Here is a 21424-nt window from a genome sequence, read left to right on the forward strand (position 1 = left end):
TGGCGGCCCTGGGCAGAATGGCGGCTCAGGCGGCGCTGGGCAGACGGGCGGCTCAGGCGGCGCTGGGCAGACGGGCGGCTCAGGCGGCGCTGGGCAGACGGGCGGCTCAGGCGGCGCTGGGCAGACGGGCGGCTCAGGCGGCGCTGGGCAGACGGGCGGCTCAGGCGGCGCTGGGCAGACGGGCGGCTCAGGCGGCGCTGGGCAGACGGGCGGCTCAGGCGGCGCTGGGCAGACGGGCGGCTCAGGCGGCGCTGGGCAGACGGGCGGCTCAGGCGGCGCTGGGCAGACGGGCGGCTCAGGCGGCGCTGGGCAGACGGGCGGCTCAGGCGGCGCTGGGCAGACGGGCGGCTCAGGCGGCGCTGGGCAGACGGGCGGCTCCGGCGACGCTGGAGAGGAAGGCTCTGGCAGCGCTGGACTAAGGAGCTCTGGCGCCTCTAGAATGAGGGGCTCTTGCGCCTCTGGACTGAGGGGCGGGAGCTCTGGCAGCGCCGAACAGGCGGGAGACTCCGGCAGCACTGGAGAGGAGGAAGGCTCCGGCAGCGCTGGACAGGAGGGAGCACCTGTAGGCCTGATGCGTGGTGCTGGCACTGGTGGTACTGGGCCGAGGACACGCACAGGAAGCCTGGTGCGGGGAGGTGGCACTGGATGGACCGGACCGTGAAGGCGTACTGGAGATCTTGAGAGCAGGGCTGGCACCAACCGCCCTGGCTGGATCTTCACCCTAGCCCGGCAGATGTGGGAAGCTGGGATGTAGCGCACCGGGCTAAGCACGCGTACTGGGGACACCGTGCGAACAACCGCATAACACGGTGCCTGACCAGCACCACGCCCGCCACGGTTAGCATTGCTAGGAGCACTGTAGTGCTGAGATGGCACAGGACGTGCAAGGCTAGGGAGATGCACAGGAGGCCTGGTGCGTGAGGCTGGCACAGTCTTCACCAGACCCCTAGCACGCACCTCAGGATGAGTATGAGAGCTGACCCTGGTGCCATTAAATCCCTGACACGCTCCGTCGGGCAAATGTCGTGCCTCATGCACCAAACCAGCAATTCCCTCATATCTCTCTCCTCCAATTTCCCCATTAACTCCTTCACAGTCTCTGCTTCGCTCACCTCCAACACCAGCTCTGGTTCTGAGCTCCTCCTTGGCTCCTCACGATAAACGGGGGGAGTTGGCTCAGGTCTGACTCCGCCACACTCCCCCTGTGCCCCCCCCAATACATTTTTGGGGCTGACTCTCGGGCTTCCGTCCGCGCCGCCGTGTTTGCGTCGCCAACCTCATTCTCCTGTAACCTTCCGCACACTGCTCCATCGAATCCCAGGCGGGCTCCGGCACTCTCCCTGGGTCGACCGCCCACCTGTCTATCTCCTCCCAAGTTGTGTAGTCCAGATTCTGCTCCCATGTCCCGAAATCCTGACCTCGCTGTTGCTGTTCCTGCTGCCTCTGTTCCTTCTTCTGCTGCTGATTTTGCTGTTGCCCGTTACCACGCCGCTTGGTCCTGTTGTGGTGGGTGATTCTGTAACGGTTTTCTGTATGGGAAAGAGAGTCGGACCAAAATGCAGCGTGGTGGTTATTCATGTTTTTAATAAAGACAACTATACATGAACAGACTAAACAAAACAAGAAAAGTGAAAACCTAAACAGTCCTATCTGGTGCAAACACAGAGACAGGAACAATCACCCACAAACACACAGTGAAACCCAGGCTACCTAAGTATGATTCTCAATCAGAGACAACTAATGACACCTGCCTCTGATTGAGAACCATACTAGGCCGAAACATAGAAATACCCAAATCATAGAAAAACAAACATAGACTGCCCACCCAACTCACGCCCTGACCATACTAAATAAATACAAAACAAAGGAAATAAAGGTCAGAACGTGACACTCTTCAACTACAGTTTCCTAGTAGGACCAAAAAAGTAAGTTTGCAAAGAGAGGACACTTTGCATTGGCAGCACAAGGTTCAGTGGTCTGGGAGTGTTTATAGCCCTGTGAGTTTAAGAGACACTTCATGACTGAGATCTGTCCTTCATGACAACAGAACTTCAACAACCATGACTTTTATCACCGTATTCATCTGGACACTTGTTTTCTGCTTCCAAGGTTACAATTTTTTTGAATGAATTAAATCTACACTATCGACATGTATATCAATGTTACTATTTTGTTAAAAATGTTTGATTACTATATGTAATATTTCATTCATGTAAATGTTTTTATTTTATTTTTCAGAATCCAGAGGACAGTACGTTGTGACACAGACTCCGGTAGTGAAAGCTGTTCTCCCAGAACAGACAGTCTCTCTGAACTGTAAAACCAGCAGTGATGTTCACGGTGGTTACTATCTAGCCTGGTACCAACAGAAACCTGGAGGAGCTCCTAAACTCCTTATTTACCATGCTACAACACTTCAGTCTGGAACTCCATCTAGATTCAGTGGCAGTGGATCTGGGAGTGACTTCACTCTGACCATCAGTGGAGTCCAGGCTGAAGATGCAGGAGATTACTACTGTCAGAGTGCACACTACTCCAACAGTGTCTGGGTGTTCACACAGTGATACAGAGTCGTACAAAAACCTCCCTCAGTCAGACACCACTATGGTAGTTCCAGAGAGCAGCCAGCTCTGGAGATCTCCCTTTTAGATAAGTTGGGCTACTGAGTGGCGCAGCAGTCTAAGGCACTGCATCTCAATGCTAGAGGCGTCACTACAGATGCTGGTTCGATCCCAGGCTAAATCACAAACAGCAGTGATTGGGAGTCATAGTAAAAAATGATTTGTTCTTAACTGACTTGCCTACGTAGTACATTTAAAAATATATATATTTATATGTTTTTAAATGAAGTCAGTCAGCAGCATTTAAGTCTTTGAATGCCAAGTTAACAAACAGATCACTGACCATTTCGAATCCCACCGTACCTTCTCCGCTGTGCAATCCGGTTTCCGAGCTGGTCACGGGTGCACCTCAGCCACGCTCAAGGTACTAAACGATATCATAACCGCCATCGATAAAAGACAGTACTGTGCAGCCGTCTTCATCGACCTGGCCAAGGCTTTCGACTCTGTCAATACATTAAAATATTGTTATTGGCAGACTCAACAGCCTTGGTTTCTCAAATGACTGCCTCTCCTGGTTCACCAACTACTTCTCAGATAGAGTTCAGTGTGTCAAATCGGAAGGCCTGTTGTCCAGACCTCTGGCAGTCTCTATGGGGGTGCTACAGGGTTCAATTCTCGGGCCGACTCTTTTCTCTGTATATATCAAAGATGTCGCTCTTGCTGCGGGTGATTCCTTGATCCACCTCTACGCAGATGACACCATTCTGTATACATCTGGCCCTTATTTGGACACTGTGTGAACAAACCTCCAAACAAGCTTCAATTCCATACAACACTCCTTCCGTGGCCTCCAACTGCTCTTAAAAGCTTGAAAAACTAAATGTGTGCTCTTCAACCCATTGCTGCCCACACCCGCCCGTGCGACTAGCATCACTACTCTGGACAGTTCTGACTTAGAATATGTGGACAACTACAAATACCTAGGTGCATGGCTGGACTGTAAACTCTCCTTCCAGACTCATATTAAACATCTCCAATCCAAAATTAAATCCAGAATCGGCTTCCTATTTCACAACAAAGCCTCCTTCACGTACACTGCCAAACATATATATTCTGCCCTTGAGTTGCGTTCCCATGCAAAACTAGACAGATAGCTAACAACTAAGTCTTCAATAAAACTCCCAAGGCGTGACTATTCTTGAATGAATATATTGAAAACGTTTATGTTGTGAAACTGCAAAATACAGAAAAGAATATACTTTAGTATTCAATTCACACCGACAGTAGCTGTACATTATACATTTGAAGTTGCATAAATACAAAGCACGTGCTAAGGTACCATGCATCTGGCATGATGCCAAACCATATAGCTAATTGTTACTCATATGGTAATTGGCTCCTTTCATTACTCTAATAGTGTACAACCATTTATGTAGAATAACAAAGCATATTACACTAGGAACAGTAACAAACTACAGTATTGTATATATTACAATTAGTTTGCATGACGCACGAGCAAAGTAATACTGCTAACGACATACATGAAAAGCATTGCAATTTGTGAGTAAATGCAACCAACATTGACATGTAAGCAACTCTATCAATAACAAGATTATAATCATTAGCTAAATGCTTGAATTGAACTTACAAACAAATATTTTCCAAGGCTGAAGCGTGACAAGAAATAACTACATTGAAAGACCTGCACCGTAGCGTTGTTTGTAGCTGCTTCTATGCGTGCAGAACAAATTCTCTACTTCCTGTTTGCGTTGTCTTTCTAAGTACCAGAAACATCCACTAGGGGGCAAATAACACCATTGCACACAATGAAAATCCAATTGAACCCTTGTAATAAAATAATCTGTTACCTTCTAACAGGATGGCAGCACACTCCCCGCCTGGTATAATGAAATTGTGCCACTATGAAATAAAACATATCAAGAAACAAATAATGCCCTTTCTATTTTTATCTTTTCTCTAGGATGCTTCAGAAAGAAGAACAACAATCTCTGAGATTGGTCTCAGAAACACCTTAGCAGCTCCTTGCTTGACAATTTTTAGTTCTACTTTCCTAACCTTTTTGTCACTACTGGGAAAGGTTTTTACCACAAGCCCGACTGGCCAGTCATTTCTGTGTGCCTGACTGTCTTTCAATAAGACAACATCTCCCACTTTTACATTTGGCTTTTCTGCTGTCCATTTTCTGCGTCTCTGCAGCGTTGTCAGGTACTCCTGTCTCCACATTTTCCAAAAGGTGTCAGCGAGACACTGGACTTGCTTCCACTTTTTCCATGTCTCTTCTTTTTCTGTGGGAAGAGGGGCATCCCACTCACTCTGATCAGAAGAGAGTTCTCTGGTTAAGGCTTTACCTTGCATTGTTATTGGAGCCACGAACCCATGGGGGTCATAAAGACTATTCACTGTGGACAGGATGCCTCTCCGCGTAAAAGGCTTCTCATTGTGGGACACCTGGAATGAGAAGCTGTCTGTTTCCAGGTTCCAGGAAAGTCCCAGACTCCGTTGAAAGGGAAGAGGATCCACTCCTAGGTCCAGATCTTTTAAGTCTTTCGCACGGTCCTCCATAGGGAAGGCTTCCATAACTGTTTTGCTATTGGATGCAATCTTGTGTAGTTTCATGTTGGACTCCGCCAACATTGCTTGTGTTTTTCTTAGAATGTTGATAGCTTCTTCTGTAGTAGCTACTGATGTCAGACCATCATCGACGTAGAAGTTCCTCACTACATATTGCTTGGGTTCTGACCCGTGTTCCTTCTCACCCTGTAGCGCTGCTCGTCTCATGCAGTAGATGGCTACGGCTGGTGAAGGGCTGTTCCCAAATACATGGACTTTCATCCTGTACTCGGTTATGTTTCTATCTGGGTTGTTGTCTTCATACCAGAGAAACCTTAAGTAATCTCTGTGATCCTCACGTACACCAAAACAGTAAAACATTTGTTGCACATCTGCTGTTAGTGCAATGCAATCCTTGCGGAAACGCATTAGGACACCCAAGAGTGTGTTGTTTAAGTCTGGACCACTGAGCAGAACATCGTTAAGTGACACGCCTTGACACTTAGCACTGGAGTCAAATACTACTCTTATTTGTTCAGGCTTTTGTGGATGGTAAACACCAAATATGGGCAGATACCAACGTTCTTTGTCTCCCTCTAGTGGCTGTGAAGGTTCGGCTTGGTCGTTATCCAGCATCTTTTGCATGAAGTCAATAAAATGACGCTTCATGTCAGGTTTTTTGTCTAAAGTCCTGCGAAGTGATGTGAGACGGTTCATGGCCTGCTCCCTGTTATTAGGGAGGCGACGTCTAGTGGGGCGAAAGGGTAGTGGAGCCACCCAGTTGTTTCCATCATCCTGGAAAACCTGTTTGTCCATAATGTCCAAGAAGGCTTTGTCCTCCACTGATGGTGCTGGTTTATCATCGTCTTGTGTTTTGTCGAACACGGAACATCCCAGGCTGTCTGTGTTCACAGTTGTGATTGGATCTCTCGAGTGCACTGTAGAGGGAGAGATGTGTTTCTGAGCTACGCTGTTGTAGTTCTCTTTTACCTGGATGATGTCAGGGCAAGGGCTCAGATAGGATGTGCGACCATTTTGAAGTATGTTTGTCCTGAACACGTTAACATTGGCTGGTTGGTGAGCCGTTCCCAGACAGACCTCACCCACGATGACCCACCCAAGGTCGAGTCGCTGTGCATAAGGAGTGTCGTGGGGCCCATTGATTTGCTCTCGTACCTTGTGTACCCTTAAGATGTCTCGTCCGAAGAGCAGGAGGATGGGAGCGTCTGGGTCCACTGCTGGAATTTTGTCCATAACTGGTTGCAGATGGGGATGATGATACGCAATGTCGGGGGAGGGAATCTCCATCCTATCGTCTGGCATCATATCACACTCTATCAGAGTAGGGAGAGTGAGCTGCATGTGTCCATCTATAGACTCCACCATGAAGTTGACGGCTCTCCTGCCCGAAGTCTCTGTTACCCCAGAACACGTCTTCATTGTGTATGGAGCAGAGTTGTCATTGATGTTGAAGAGACTGAAAAACTCTGTCTTGGCCAGAGATTTGTTACTCTGTTCATCAAGCACTACATACATTTTGACAGCTTTCTCTCTTTTCCCAGCCGGATAAGCTTTGACTAGGCATATTTTTGAACATGATCTTGGATTGACTGCCTCACCACAGATCTCTGTACACTTTGAGGTGACAGATAAAAGAGCATCGTCACCTTGCTCCCCGCCATGCTCCGTCTCTGCTGTAGCGGTGTCTGTATTTGAAGGGGCTGGGCCTGGATGCAGAGCAGCAAGATGCCTGTCGCTGTCGCACTCAGAGCACTTGATTGAAACCTTACAGTCTTTAGCTCTGTGCTGAGTTGACCCACAACATCGGAAACAAATGCCATTGTCTTTGAGATATGATTTGCGCTCATCTAGAGTTTTGTATCTAAACCCACAACACTTTTTAAGAGGATGAGGCTTGTTATGTATTGGACAGTGATGGTCAGGGTTTTCAACCTTTGTCTTACTGGGTTTGGTTTGGTGGTCTGAGGCCTCAGATGACACATCTGTCTTGTATACAGTCACAGGTGTCTTGCTGCTGTACCTGGCAGGTTTCTCACTTTTCATGGGCACCTGGTTAGTTGAGGTGTAGAGGGTGAAGCTGGGGTAATTTCTAATTTTCGCCTGATTCCTGATGAATCTCGAGAAGAACGAGAATGGTGGGAATGCTACCCGATAGTCCTCCTTATATTTGGATCCCTGTGCTATCCATTTTTCTTGTAAACTGAATGGAAGTTTCTCTACAATAGGGTTTACCCCCCGAGATGTGTCCAGATAAGCGAGGCCTGGAAGGTACCCTTCTACTTTAGCACACTCCAGTTCGAGAAGAATGTCACCTAGTTCTCTTAGTTTGTGATTGTCTTTGTTAGCCAGTTTTGGAAAATCCTCAATTTTCTTCAACAGTGCATTCTCGATCACTTCGGGTGTACCATAGCACTCTTCTAGTCGTTGCCAGACCATGTTAAGTCCTGCTGTTGCGTTGAAAATATGGACAGATCTAATTCTGTTTGCTTGCTCAGACGACTCTGCCCCTAGCCACTTGGTAATTAGATCTAACTCTTCCCTGGCTGATAAATTCAAGTCTCTGGTCGCATTGAGAAAGGATGCTTTCCATGCCCAATAATTTTCAGGACGATCATCAAACTTCAGGAGTCCGGAACTCACCATCTCACGGCGTAGGAGGTACTTGATGAGGTCTGGTGCCACTTGTGACTCAGGGAAGTTTTGTGTGTGTGACTGGAAGTGGGCTTGTTTTCCATTTCCACCATGCTGCTGTTCATTCCTTTTGAACGGAGAGTCTCTGCTTATGCTCCGTTGTTTGCTACTTTCTAGATTGTGGCATGTAGCTGGGTCAACACTAAGCTCTTGTTTCTCCACTTCAAATGGAAGTTCAGCAAAGTAGGGCCTAGCATGTTGTTGCACATACTCACATGTACATTGGACTGGACTTAAGGGCTGTGTCCCTGTGTCTAGTTCTTTGCGAAGCTCTCTGCGTTCTGATTCTACAGCTTCTTCAAAGGCTGCAGCTTCAGCCAACGCAGCAGCAGCTGCTCTCTCAACTTGGAGAACATATAAAGTTGCCTCGAGGTCAGCTTTTTGCTTCAACAAGCTGGCCTCTATTTCTGCCCTTTGTTTCATCACAGAAGCTTCCTTCTCAGCATAAGAGACTTGTGCGCGTGCTGCGTCCGCCTTGGCGCGTGCTTTGACGGCTGCAAAACTCACCGTTGAGGATCTGCTTGACTGTTTTGATGACCTTGATCTTGTAGATTGAGACTTGGTCCCAATGTGCTGAAGAGGCTCTTCCATCTCTCTCTGTTGAACACCTGACTCTGGTTGTTGCATCGTAGACTGCTGGTCTTCCCTAGGATAAGAGGCTTTGTTGGCTGATGAACGTAGAAACATAACCACCGTGTGCAGTTATTATTGTGCTTGAGCCCGCTGTGATGATGTTTTTTCACTATTCTGCCCTTGAGTTGCGTTCCCATGCAAAACTAGACAGATAGCTAACAACTAAGTCTTCAATAAAACTCCCAAGGCGTGACTTTTCTTGAATGAATATATTGAAAACGTTTATGTTGTGAAACTGCAAAATACAGAAAATAATATACTTTAGTATTCAATTCACACCGACAGTAGCTGTACATTATACATTTGAAGTTGCATAAATACAAAGCACGTGCTAAGGTACCATGCATCTGGCATGATGCCAAACCATATAGCTAATTGTTACTCATATGGTAATTGGCTCCTTTCATTACTCTAATAGTGTACAACCATTTATGTAGAATAACAAAGCATATTACACTAGGAACAGTAACAAACTACAGTATTGTATATATTACAATTAGTTTGCATGACGCACGAGCAAAGTAATACTGCTAACGACATACATGAAAAGCATTGCAATTTGTGAGTAAATGCAACCAACATTGACATGTAAGCAACTCTATCAATAACAAGATTATAATCATTAGCTAAATGCTTGAATTGAACTTACAAACAAATATTTTCCAAGGCTGAAGCGTGACAAGAAATAACTACATTGAAAGACCTGCACCGTAGCGTTGTTTGTAGCTGCTTCTATGCGTGCAGAACAAATTCTCTACTTCCTGTTTGCGTTGTCTTTCTAAGTACCAGAAACATCCACTAGGGGGCAAATAACACCATTGCACACAATGAAAATCCAATTGAACCCTTGTAATAAAATAATCTGTTACCTTCTAACAGGATGGCAGCACAATATACATACACTGCCAAACTGACTATCCTACCGATCCTCAGCTTCAGCAATGTAATTTACAAAATAGCTTCCAACACTACTCAGAAAACTGGATGCAGTCTTTCACAGTGTCATCCATTATGTCACCAAAGCCCCATATACCACCCATAACCGCGACCTGAATGCTCTCGTCGGCTGGTCCTCGCTACATATTTGTCGCCAGACCCACTGGCTCCAGGTCATCTACAAGTCTTAGCTAGGTAAAGCTCTGCCTTATCTCAGCTCACTGGTCACCATAACAACACCCACCCGTAGCACGCACTCCAACAGGTATATCTCACTGGTCATCCCCAAAGCCGCCTTTCCTTCCAGTTCTCTGCTGCCAATGACTGGAGCGAATTGAAAAAATATCTGTAGATGGAGTCTTATATCTCCCTCTCTAACTTTAAGCACCAGCTGTCAGAGCAGCTCACAGATCACTGCACCTGTACATAGCCCATCTGTAAATAGCCCATCCAACTACCTCATCCCCATATTATTACTTACCCTCTTGCTCTTTTGCACCCCAGTATCTATTCTTGCACATCATCATCTGCACATCTACAGTATCTCTCCAGTATTAATGCTAAATTGTAATTATTTTTGCCTCTCGGGCCTATTTATTGCTTACCTCCCTACTCTTCTGCATTTGCACAGACTGTACATAGCTTTTTCAATTTTCCTTTTCTTTTGTGTTATTTACTGTACGATTGTTTATGTGTAACTCTGTGTTGTTGTTTTTGTCGCACTGCTTTGCTTCATCTTGTCCAGGTCGCAGTTGTAAATGAGAACTTGTTCTCAACTGGCCTACCTGGTTAAATAAAGGTGAAATAAATAGAGGAATTGATCAGAGAAACCTGCATGATATAAGTGTCCGTCTCATTACACTTTTTTAAATGTTTATCTCTGTCCTGTAGGTGACAGAAAATCCACATACTCTTTCTACCATATCCTATATCCCCGACATGATTTATGTTACATGATTATTTTCGACGGAACGTTGGTAGAACGCCGCAGCGATGTGTCTCTCCAACAGCACCCTGGAGAGGCGCACTGGGAATGGACAAGCAAAATGTTTTGCGCCCCTGCCTTTGTCAAAGTGGGCACTGCTTACCAACCAACCAATAACAACCAATAACCAATAATAGCATTGTATTTATGCCCTTTTTATTCACGTAATTTAATATTACTTGAAAGTTACAATCGCTTCAGGCTCCCAAGCCCTCAAAAAATCCACAAATAGACCTTACAACCAGCTGTGGAAATCCAATGGATGTGATCATCAACAGCAGCATATTAACTTTTTTCATGAGTAGGTTACGGACTGTTAGCTCTGTGAATGAGACCTGACGCTGGATTCAACATGAGACACATGTAAACTACTTGTCCATAAACTATCATCATAAAGTATAATACCCATTTTATCTGTCATTCATTACATGGTGGCATATCTGTTATGTCTCCCTTCCTGCATCCACCATAGAGGTTAAAACCAGTCACTCCCTCACATCTGGCCCAATCCAGGGTATTTCAGACAGTGAAACTGTTCAACTGCTAGACTGGTCGCTGTGGGAGTGAAACTGAGATTTACATAGACAGGGTTGAGTGGTTCTGCTTGTTCCAGAATAGAGCAGCGCTGTCACCAGATGTTCACTCTGTTCCCAGTGGGTTGGAGGTAGAAAATACTCTTTGACTATCTTGACGATATGATACCGGTGAAATGATGTGGATCTTGTAAAACAAACATTGCTTAATGTAGGTGTGATCACATCGGTGAGAGTCCAAGATATGTGTCTTTATGAGTCTATAAATCAAGCAGGGTCAAAAAATGTTCCAAAAATATGAATCAAATTAACCATCACCTACCACATGTGGCTAAACCTGTCATGTTAATCTGTTAACATTGTAGTATCTAGACCTCTCCTGTTAAATGTGCAACAAGAGGAAAAAGAACTCTGGACCACATACAGTGGGGCAAAAAAAGTATTTTGTCAGCCACCAATTGTGCAAGTTCTCCCACTTAAAAAGATGAGAGAGCCCTGTAATTTTCATCATAGGTACACTTCAACTATGACAGACAAAATGAGAAAAAAAATCCAGAAAATCACGTTGTAGGATTTTTTATTAATTTATTTGCAAATTATGGTGGAAAATAAGTATTTGCTCAATAACCAAAGTTTATCTCAATACTTTGTTATCTACCCTTTGTTTGCAATGACAGAGGTCAAACGTTTTCTGTAAGTCTTCACAAGGTTTTCACACACTGTTGCTGGTATTTTGGCCCATTCCTCCATGCAGATCTCCTCTAGAGCAGTGATGTTTTGGGGCTGTTGCTGGGCAACACGGACTTTCAACTCCCTCCAAAGATTTTCTATGGGGTTGAGATCTGGAGACTGGCTAGGCCACTCCAGGACCTTGAAATTCTTCTTACGAAGCCACTCCTTCGTTGCCCGGGCGGTGTGTTTGGGATCATTGTCATGCTGAAAGACCCAGCCACGTTTCATCTTCAATGCCCTTGCTGATGGAAGGAGGTTTTCACTCAAAATCTCACAATACATGGCCCCATTCATTATTTCCTTTACACGGATTAGTCGTCCTGTTCCCTTTGCAGAAAAACAGCCCCAAAGCATGATGTTTCCACCCCATGATTCACAGTAGATATGGTGTTCTTTGGATGCAACTCAACATTCTTTGTCCTCCAAACACGACGAGTTGAGTTTTTACCAAAAAGTTATATTTTGGTTTCATCTGACCATATGACATTCTCCCAATCTTCTTCTGGATCATCCAAATGCTCTCTAGCAAACTTCAGACGGGCCTGGACATGTACTGGCTTAAGCAGAGGGACATGTCTGGTACTGCAGGATTTGAGTCCCCGGCGGCGTAGTGTGTCACTGATGGTAGGCTTTGTTACTTTGGTCCCAGCTCTCTGCAGGTCATTCACTAGGTCCCCCCCGTGTGGTTCTGGGATTTTTGCTCACCGTTCTTGTGATCATTTTGACCCCACGGGGTGAGATCTTGTGTGGAGCCCCAGATCGAGGGAGATTATCAGTGGTCTTGTATGTTTTCCATTTCCTAATAATTGCTCCCACAGTTGATTTCTTCAAACCAAGATGCTTACCTATTGCAGATTCAGTCTTCCCAGCCTGGTGCACGTCTACAATTTTGTTTCTGGTGTCCTTTGACAGCTCTTTGGTCTTGGCCATAGTGGAGTTTGGAGTGTGACTGTTTGAGGTTGTGGACAGGTGTCTTTTATACTGATAACAAGTTCAAACAGGTGCCATTAATACAGGTAACGAGTGGAAGACAGAGTAGCCTCTTAAAGAAGAAGTTGCAGGTCTGTGAGAGCCAGAAATACTTATTGTCCACCATAATTTGCAAATAAATTCATTAAAAATCCTACAATGTGATTTTATGGATTTTTTTCCCTCATTTTGTGTGTCATAGCTGAAGTGTACCTATGATGAATATTACAGGCCTCTCTAATCTTTTTAAGTGGGAGAACTTGCACAATTGGTGGCAGACTAAATACTTTTTGCCCCACTGTATACTACACACAGAAACGCATACAAAGCTCTCCCTTGCCCTCCATTTTGCAAATCTGACCATAATTAAATCCTCCTGATTCCTGCGTACAAGCTCAAATTAAAGCAGGAAGCACCAGTGACTTGATCAATAAAAAGTGGTCAGATTCTAAGCTACAGGACTGTTTGCTGGCACAGACTGTAATATGTTCCGGGATTCCATCAATGGCATTGAGGAGTACACCGCATCAGTCATTGGCTTCATTAATAAGTGCATCGATGACGTCATCCCCACAGTGACCATACGTACATACTGGTGTCTGGTTAGACTGTAAACTTTCCTTCCAGACTCACATTAAGCATCTCCAATCCAAAATTAAATCTAGAATTGGCTTCCTATATCACAACAAAGCATCCTTCACTCATGCTGCCAAACATACCCTCGTAAAACTGACCATCCTACTGATCCTCGACTTCGGTGATGTCATCTATAAAATTGCCTCCAACACTCTACTCAACAAACTGGATGCAGTCTATTACAGTGCCATCCGTTTTGTCACCAAAACCCCATACACTACCCACCATTGCGACCTGTACGCTCTCGTTGGTTGGCCCTCGCTCCATACTCGTCACCAAACCCACTAGCTACAGGTTATCTACAAGTCTTTGCTAGGTAAAGCCCCACCTTATCTCAGCTCACTGGTCACCATAGCAGCACCCACTCGTAGCAAGCGCTCCAGCAGGTATATCTCACTGGTCACCCCCAAAGCCAATTCCTCCTTTGGTCGTCTTTCCTTCCAGTTCTCTGCTGCCAATGACTGGAACGAACTGCAAAAATCTCTGAAGCTGGAGACTCATATCTCCCTCACTAGCTTTAAGCACCAGCTGTCAGAGCAGCTCACAGATCACTGCACCTGTACATAGCCCATCTATAAATAGCTTTTCTATCTAACCCACCTCATCCCCATACAATATTTATTTATTTATCTTGGTCCTTTGCACACCAGTATCCCTACTTGCACATTCATCTTCTGCACATCTACCATTCCAGTGTTTTAATTGCTATATTGTAATTACTTCACCACCATGGCCTATTTATTGCCTTAACTCCCTTATCTTACCTCATTTGCACTCACTGTATATATACTTTTTGTTTTCTTTTGTTCTACTGTATTATTGACTATGTTTTGTTTATTCCATGTGTAACTCTGTGTTGTCCTATGTGTCGAATTGCTATCCTTTATCTTGGCCAGGTCGCAGTTGAACATGAGAACATGTTCTCAGCTAGCCTACCTGGTTAAATAAAGGTGAAAAAAATAAACATATCCCTACCAGAAGCCATGGATTACAGGCAGCATCTGCACTGAGCTAATGGCTTGAGCTGTCACTTTCAAGGAGCGGGACTCTAACCCGGAAGCTTAAAAGAAATCCCGCTATGCCATCCGACAAACCATCAAACAGGCAAAGCGTCAATACAGGACTAAGATCGAATCGTACTACACTGGCTCTGACACTAGACGGATGTGGCAGGACTTGCAAACCATTACAGACTACAAACGGAAGCACAGCCGAGAGCTGCACAGTGACACGAGCCTGCACAGTGACACAGTGACACCTACTACTTCTATGCTCGCTTCGAGGCAAATAACATTGAAACATGCATGAGAGCACCAACTGTCATGGAAGGCTGTGTGATCATGCTCTCTGCAGCCGATGTCAGTAAGACCTTTAAACAGGTCAACATTTTTAAGGCCGCAGGGCCAGACGGATTACCAGGACGTGTACTGCGAGCATGCACTGACCAACTGGCAAGTCTCTTCACTGACACTTTCAACCTCTCCCTGTCTGAGTCTGTAATACCAACATGTTTCAAGCAGACCACCATAGTGACTGTGCCCAAGATCACTAAGGTAACCTGCCTACCAACCCGTAGCACTCACGTCTGTAGCCATGAAGTGCTTTGAAAGACTGGTCATGGCTCACATCTACAACATCATCCCAGCAACCCTAAACCCACTCCAATTTGCATACCGCCCCAACAGATCCACAGATGATACAATCGCTATTGCTCTCCACACTGCCCTTTCCCACCTGGAAAAAAGGAACACCTATGTGAGAATTCTATTCATTGACTACAGCTCAGCTTTCAACACCATAGTGCCCTCAAAGCTCATCAATAAGCTAAGGACCATGGGACTAAACACCACCCTAGTCATAGACTGTTCTCTCTGCTACAGCATGGCAAGCAGTACCGGAGCGCCACGTCTAGGTCCAAGAGGCTTCTAAACAGCTTCTACCCCCAAGCCATAAGACTCCTGAACATCTAGTCAAATGGCTACCCAGACTATTTGCATTTCCCCCCCTCTCCCCCTCTTCACACCACCGCTACTCTCTGTTGTCATCTATGCATAGTCACTTTAATAACTCTACCTACATGTACATACTACCTCAACGAACCGGTGCCACCACACATTGACTCTGTATCGGTTCCCCCATGTATATAGTCTCTCTATTGTTATTTTATTGCTGCTCTTTAATTACTTGTTACTTTTATCTCTTATTCTCATAATTATTTTTTTTAAGCTGTGTTGTTGGTTAGGGCTCTCGTAAGTAAGCATTTCTCTGTAAGGTCTACATCTGTTGTATTCGGCGCATGTGATTAGTAAACTGTGAATCAGGCTTGATTACTGTATGTCTATACCATTCAACAACATTAAGACTGCAGTCTAATTATTAAAAGAGACAGAAATATGTGTTCCAAAGGGAAATCTTTATTTTCATCTATTCATCAAAGCATCAAAGCAAACATTCCTACAGTATCTAATAGTAACAAAACAGAACTCATCAAATCTAACACTGATACAATCTCAGTCTACAGAGAGGACTGACACATGAACTCAAGCAAAGCCCCCTGTTACTCGACATGTCAGTGATCAAAAGACAGAGAACATCTGATCTCAGAACAGAGTCAAAGCAGAGGAACCAGCAGCCTCTCTCCACAGGGGTGTGTGACTAGGGGGCCTACCCAGAACAGTCAGCCCTCCTCAAGGTCTTGGTGACTGGAGTCTGGGAATTCTGCTGAGCTTCACAGGTCACCTCTCCTGCCTTGGTCCACTCCTGGCCAGTGAGAGTCAGGGTGCTGCTCCAGCTGTACAGGCCATCCTTCTCCAGGACCCCGGGACTGGTCTTCTGGTTGTTGCTGGTCCCGTCCACTTTCCAGCTCAAGGTCCAGTCTGAGGGGAAGCCCTTGTTGGCCAGACACGTCAGTGTGGCTGTTGTTGTACTGGACAGCTCCTCACTAGAGGGGGGCAGGACGGTGAGGGTGGGGGCACTGTTACCTGTAAACAAACAGAACACATCAACTAAGTAACTACATCAAGTACAACAACATTAAGAGATTATCTCCATTAAGGTCCACAACCAAATAAAGGTAATTGGAAATGCCCACTAAAAATGAATGTAGAAGTTAGATAGTTTAAAAGATGTGGAGAAAACACTGAAGTAATAGAATACAAAGCAGATTTATGAACCAAACAAGTATAAAGTGGTTAAATAACTAGAGTTACTAGTCATATGGTGTCAGTTATACATGTTATACATGTTATACAGATATTGTTTAGGAATGGATCTGATCAGAACAACCTACTCATATTCTTTGTCTTTGTCTTCACACTAACAGTGAAGTCTACCATGAATACAACGCAACAATGATGAATACTATATACAATACTATTAGTTTTTATACCACAATTAGGTGTAATATTATGCAATTTTACAAATCAGACATTCATATAAACCTACAATTTATCATTTTGAGTCAATAAATATTTATTTGAAAGAAGGCTCATTCAAAATCTACAATTAACCAAAAATATTTGAGTTAAAGATAATAAAAATATAAATAAAAAATGGCACACAAACAGTAATACACAATGCAACAACTATATTCCATATTATTAAATAGTTATCATACTGGAACTCTCCTCTGCAATCCATCAAACCACACATTTAACTAAACACCTACATTTGAACATGTTATTTAAATAACATTTCATTTGAAAGAAGGCTTAGTCAAAAGTAATACAAAAAATATATTTTTTAGGAAGGAAAATATGAAAAATAACAATATATTCAGATAGACGAAGTTTCACAGAGTAAAATACCCCCAAAATAATCAGAAAGAAATATCAAAGAGCGTGTTACTTACTTCCAACATCTAGTCTGGTGCCGCTACCAAAAGTGTACCACAGTGATACAATCCCTATTACTGCTGGTACAACAACCTCCTGCATGTTTGGCACTCTTCATTTCATTAGACTGTGGTTCAAATAATTAACTCTACTATAGTATGAATACATTTCAGAAATGAATTATTCTACTCAATTAGAAATAAAGTGTTTTTCATGTTGATTTCCTTAACATGGACCAAACCTGACTTTTTCTTGTACATCTCCTACTACTGTAGGTGCAGCATGTTTATTCATACAACTAATCTCAAATGTAGGCTAATCACTTCATAGTTTAAAGGCAGGTCAGATTTGATTAGATGTAATAACATTCATATTAAAAGTGGCCATAGTATGTGTAGGCCTTGTGTATTTTGTTTAAATCATCTAAAAAAGTTCATTTGAAAAATCCTCAATATCAAGTCAAAATGTATAGAGAAATTGAAACACAACATCAAAAGTTGAATAAATAGTTTGGAATAAATCATTTGGACTTTACTTACTTCCAACATCAAGTCTGGTACCGCTACCAAAAGTACACCACAGTGATACAATCACTATTACTGCTGGTACAAAAACCTCTGTGTTGTGATGCTGCAGCTGTTACAGTGAAGATCACTCGTACAGAATCATAATCAACACAGATACACTTTAACATCTTCCAGGTAGAACAAACACTTCATAATAACATTTCTAGATAATAAAAATATGAACTGTGTCTTAAATCCAGATATGAGTCATTTTTCCTTCCTCTGTGTATCAGGTTCTCCTAGTCTGGAGGTACAGTCCAGCATTAGATCAGTGTTGCTAGTATTCCTCCATATTGTCCATATGAAAGACAACAGCAGCAGCAGTAGTGACAGTGATCATGTTGTATATTCCTTTATTAAACATGTTGATCTCAGATTTAACAGTGGTGGTAAAGTCACAGAGGACAGACAACACTACCAGAGGAATCCCACCAGCTTTAGTTTAGAGAAGTGTTCACTAACTGATTAGAGGAACTTACATGAGAGACCGAGCATGAGTGAACAGACAGTTCATTATATCTGATCATCATCAGAATAATAATATAATGGTGGTGTGACATAAAAGTTACCATACATTAGTTATCAGATAAAACAGTTGCTGTTTGATGTTGTAAAAGGGGCAGCAGGTAGCTAGCGGTTAGAGTGTTGGGCCAGTAACTGAAAGGTCACTAGTTCAAATATCTGGGTCGACAAGGTGAAAAATATGCTGATGTGACCTTGAGCAAGGCACTTAACCCTAATTGCTCCAGGGTCGCCGTTGGCAACGGCAGACCCTGGCCTTGACCCCACTCTCCGAGGTTGTCTCAGGGGGAGTTGGGATATGCAAAAATAAAAAATTCCAATTCACACTTGGGCATAAAACTGTGTGAAATAAGACACATTTAATTACCCACCTAATTATTATGAAATAAATCTCAAAATGTATTCTGATGGGAGCCTACTTGAAACCTGAAATAGATTTGAAACATTAATTTGCATAATGCATCTGTCCTGCTGCTCTAAGAGCATTTATATCCCTGTGAGTTTAACACTTCATGACTGAGAGCTGTTCTTCGTGACAACAGAACCCACAACAACCATGACTTTTATCACCATCTTCATCTGGACACTTGTTTTCTACATACAAGGTTACAATTTTCAGAATGTATTGTTGAAAATGAATTAAATCTACAGTGTTTACATGTACAGTATATCAATGTTAATATTTCTATTCAGAACTATTCATTACAATATGTAATATTTAATTCATATAAATGTTTTTACTATATTTTTCAGAATCCAGAGGACAGTACGTTGTGACACAGACTCCGGCAGTGAAAGCTGTTCTCCCAGAACAGACAGTCTCTCTGAACTGTAAAACCAGCAGTGATGTTTACAACAATAACTATCTAGCCTGGTACCAACAGAAACCTGGAGGAGCTCCTAAACTCCTTATTTACCTTGCTACAACACTTCAGTCTGGGACTCCATCTAGATTCAGTGGCAGTGGATCTGGGAGTGACTTCACTCTGACCATCAGTGGAGTCCAGGCTGAAGATGCAGGAGATTACTACTGTCAGAGTGCACACTACTCCAACAGTGTCTGGGTGTTCACACAGTGATACAGAGTCGTACAAAAACCTCTCTCAGTCAGACACCACTATGGTAGTTCCAGAGAGCAGCCAGCTCTGGAGATCTCCCTTTTAGATAAGTTGGGCTACTGAGTGGCGCAGCAGTCTAAGGCACTGCATCTCAATGCTAGAGGCGTCACTACAGATGCTGGTTCGATCCCGGGCTAAATCACAAACAGCAGTGATTGGGAGTCATAGTAAAAAATTATTTGTTCTTAACTGACTTGCCTACGTAGTACATTTAAAAATATATATATTTATATGTTTTTAAATGAAGTCAGTCAGCAGCATTTAAGTCTTTGAATGCCAAGTTAACAAACAGATCACTGACCATTTCGAATCCCACCGTACCTTCTCCGCTGTGCAATCCGGTTTCCGAGCTGGTCACGGGTGCACCTCAGCCACGCTCAAGGTACTAAACGATATCATAACCGCCATCGATAAAAGACAGTACTGTGCAGCCGTCTTCATCGACCTGGCCAAGGCTTTCGACTCTGTCAATACATTAAAATATTCTTATTGGCAGACTCAACAGCCTTGGTTTCTCAAATGACTGCCTCTCCTGGTTCACCAACTACTTCTCAGATAGAGTTCAGTGTGTCAAATCGGAAGGCCTGTTGTCCAGACCTCTGGCAGTCTCTATGGGGGTGCTACAGGGTTCAATTCTCGGGCCGACTCTTTTCTCTGTATATATCAAAGATGTCGCTCTTGCTGCGGGTGATTCCTTGATCCACCTCTACGCAGATGACACCATTCTGTATACATCTGGCCCTTATTTGGACACTGTGTGAACAAACCTCCAAACAAGCTTCAATTCCATACAACACTCCTTCCGTGGCCTCCAACTGCTCTTAAAAGCTCGAAAAACTAAATGTGTGCTCTTCAACCCATTGCTGCCCACACCCGCCCGTGCGACTAGCATCACTACTCTGGACAGTTCTGACTTAGAATATGTGGACAACTACAAATACCTAGGTGCATGGCTGGACTGTAAACTCTCCTTCCAGACTCATATTAAACATCTCCAATCCAAAATTAAATCCAGAATCGGCTTCCTATTTCACAACAAAGCCTCCTTCACGTACACTGCCAAACAGATACATACACTGCCAAACTGACTATCCTACCGATCCTCAGCTTCAGCAATGTAATTTACAAAATAGCTTCCAACACTACTCAGAAAACTGGATGCAGTCTTTCACAGTGTCATCCATTATGTCACCAAAGCCCCATATACCACCCATAACCGCGACCTGAATGCTCTCGTCGGCTGGTCCTCGCTACGTATTTGTCGCCAGACCCACTGGCTCCAGGTCATCTACAAGTCTTAGCTAGGTAAAGCTCTGCCTTATCTCAGCTCACTGGTCACCATAACAACACCCACCCGTAGCACGCACTCCAACAGGTATATCTCACTGGTCATCCCCAAAGCCGCCTTTCCTTCCAGTTCTCTGCTGCCAATGACTGGAGCGAATTGAAAAAATATCTGTAGATGGAGTCTTATATCTCCCTCTCTAACTTTAAGCACCAGCTGTCAGAGCAGCTCACAGATCACTGCACCTGTACATAGCCCATCTGTAAATAGCCCATCCAACTACCTCATCCCCATATTATTACTTACCCTCTTGCTCTTTTGCACCCCAGTATCTATTCTTGCACATCATCATCTGCACATCTATCTCTCCAGTATTAATGCTAAATTGTAATTATTTTTGCCTCTCGGGCCTATTTATTGCTTACCTCCCTACTCTTCTACATTTGCACAGACTGTACATAGATTTTTCAATTTTCCTTTTCTTTTGTGTTATTTACGTTATGTGTAAGTCTGTGTTGTTGTTTTTGTCACACTGCTTTGCTTCATCTTGGCCAGGTCGCAGTTGTAAATGAGAACTTGTTCTCAACTGGCCTACCTGGTTAAATAAAGGTGAAATAAATAGAGGAATTGATCAGAGAAACCTGCATGATGTAAGTGTCCGTCTCATTACACTTTTTAAAATGTTTATCTCTGTCCTGTAGGTGACAGAAAATCCACATACTCTTTCTACCATATCCTATATCCCCGACATGATTTATGTTACATGATTATTTTCGACTGAACGTTGGTAGAACGCCGCAGCGATGTGTCTCTCCAACAGCACCCTGGA

At 43.9% G+C, this 21424-nt stretch overlaps 1 protein-coding gene and 1 gene segment (V, D, J or C); both read right to left on the reverse strand.

Annotated features, from left to right (window-relative positions):
- Positions 1-3759: 3759 nt before the first annotated feature.
- Positions 3760-9236, reverse strand: LOC149972977 (uncharacterized). Its single transcript, XM_090213707.1, has 2 exons — positions 9130-9236; positions 3760-8715 (listed from the first exon to the last, which is right to left on the reverse strand). The coding sequence occupies exon 2, from the start codon at positions 8532-8534 to the stop codon at positions 4542-4544; it is 3993 nt and encodes a 1330-aa protein (XP_090069833.1). The 5' UTR covers positions 8535-8715; positions 9130-9236; the 3' UTR covers positions 3760-4541.
- A 6429-nt stretch (positions 9237-15665) lies between these two features.
- On the reverse strand, positions 15666-18156 carry LOC110499925 (Ig kappa-b4 chain C region-like). The segment is given in 2 exon segments: positions 15666-16252; positions 17122-18156. Coding segments are annotated over 2 exon segments (402 nt in total).
- Positions 18157-21424: the final 3268 nt, after the last annotated feature.

The sequence above is a fragment of the Oncorhynchus mykiss genome, chromosome 21, assembly GCF_057628025.1.
Source record: "Oncorhynchus mykiss isolate SJ-2025 chromosome 21, ASM5762802v1, whole genome shotgun sequence".
NCBI classification, from domain to species: Eukaryota; Metazoa; Chordata; class Actinopteri; order Salmoniformes; family Salmonidae; genus Oncorhynchus; species Oncorhynchus mykiss.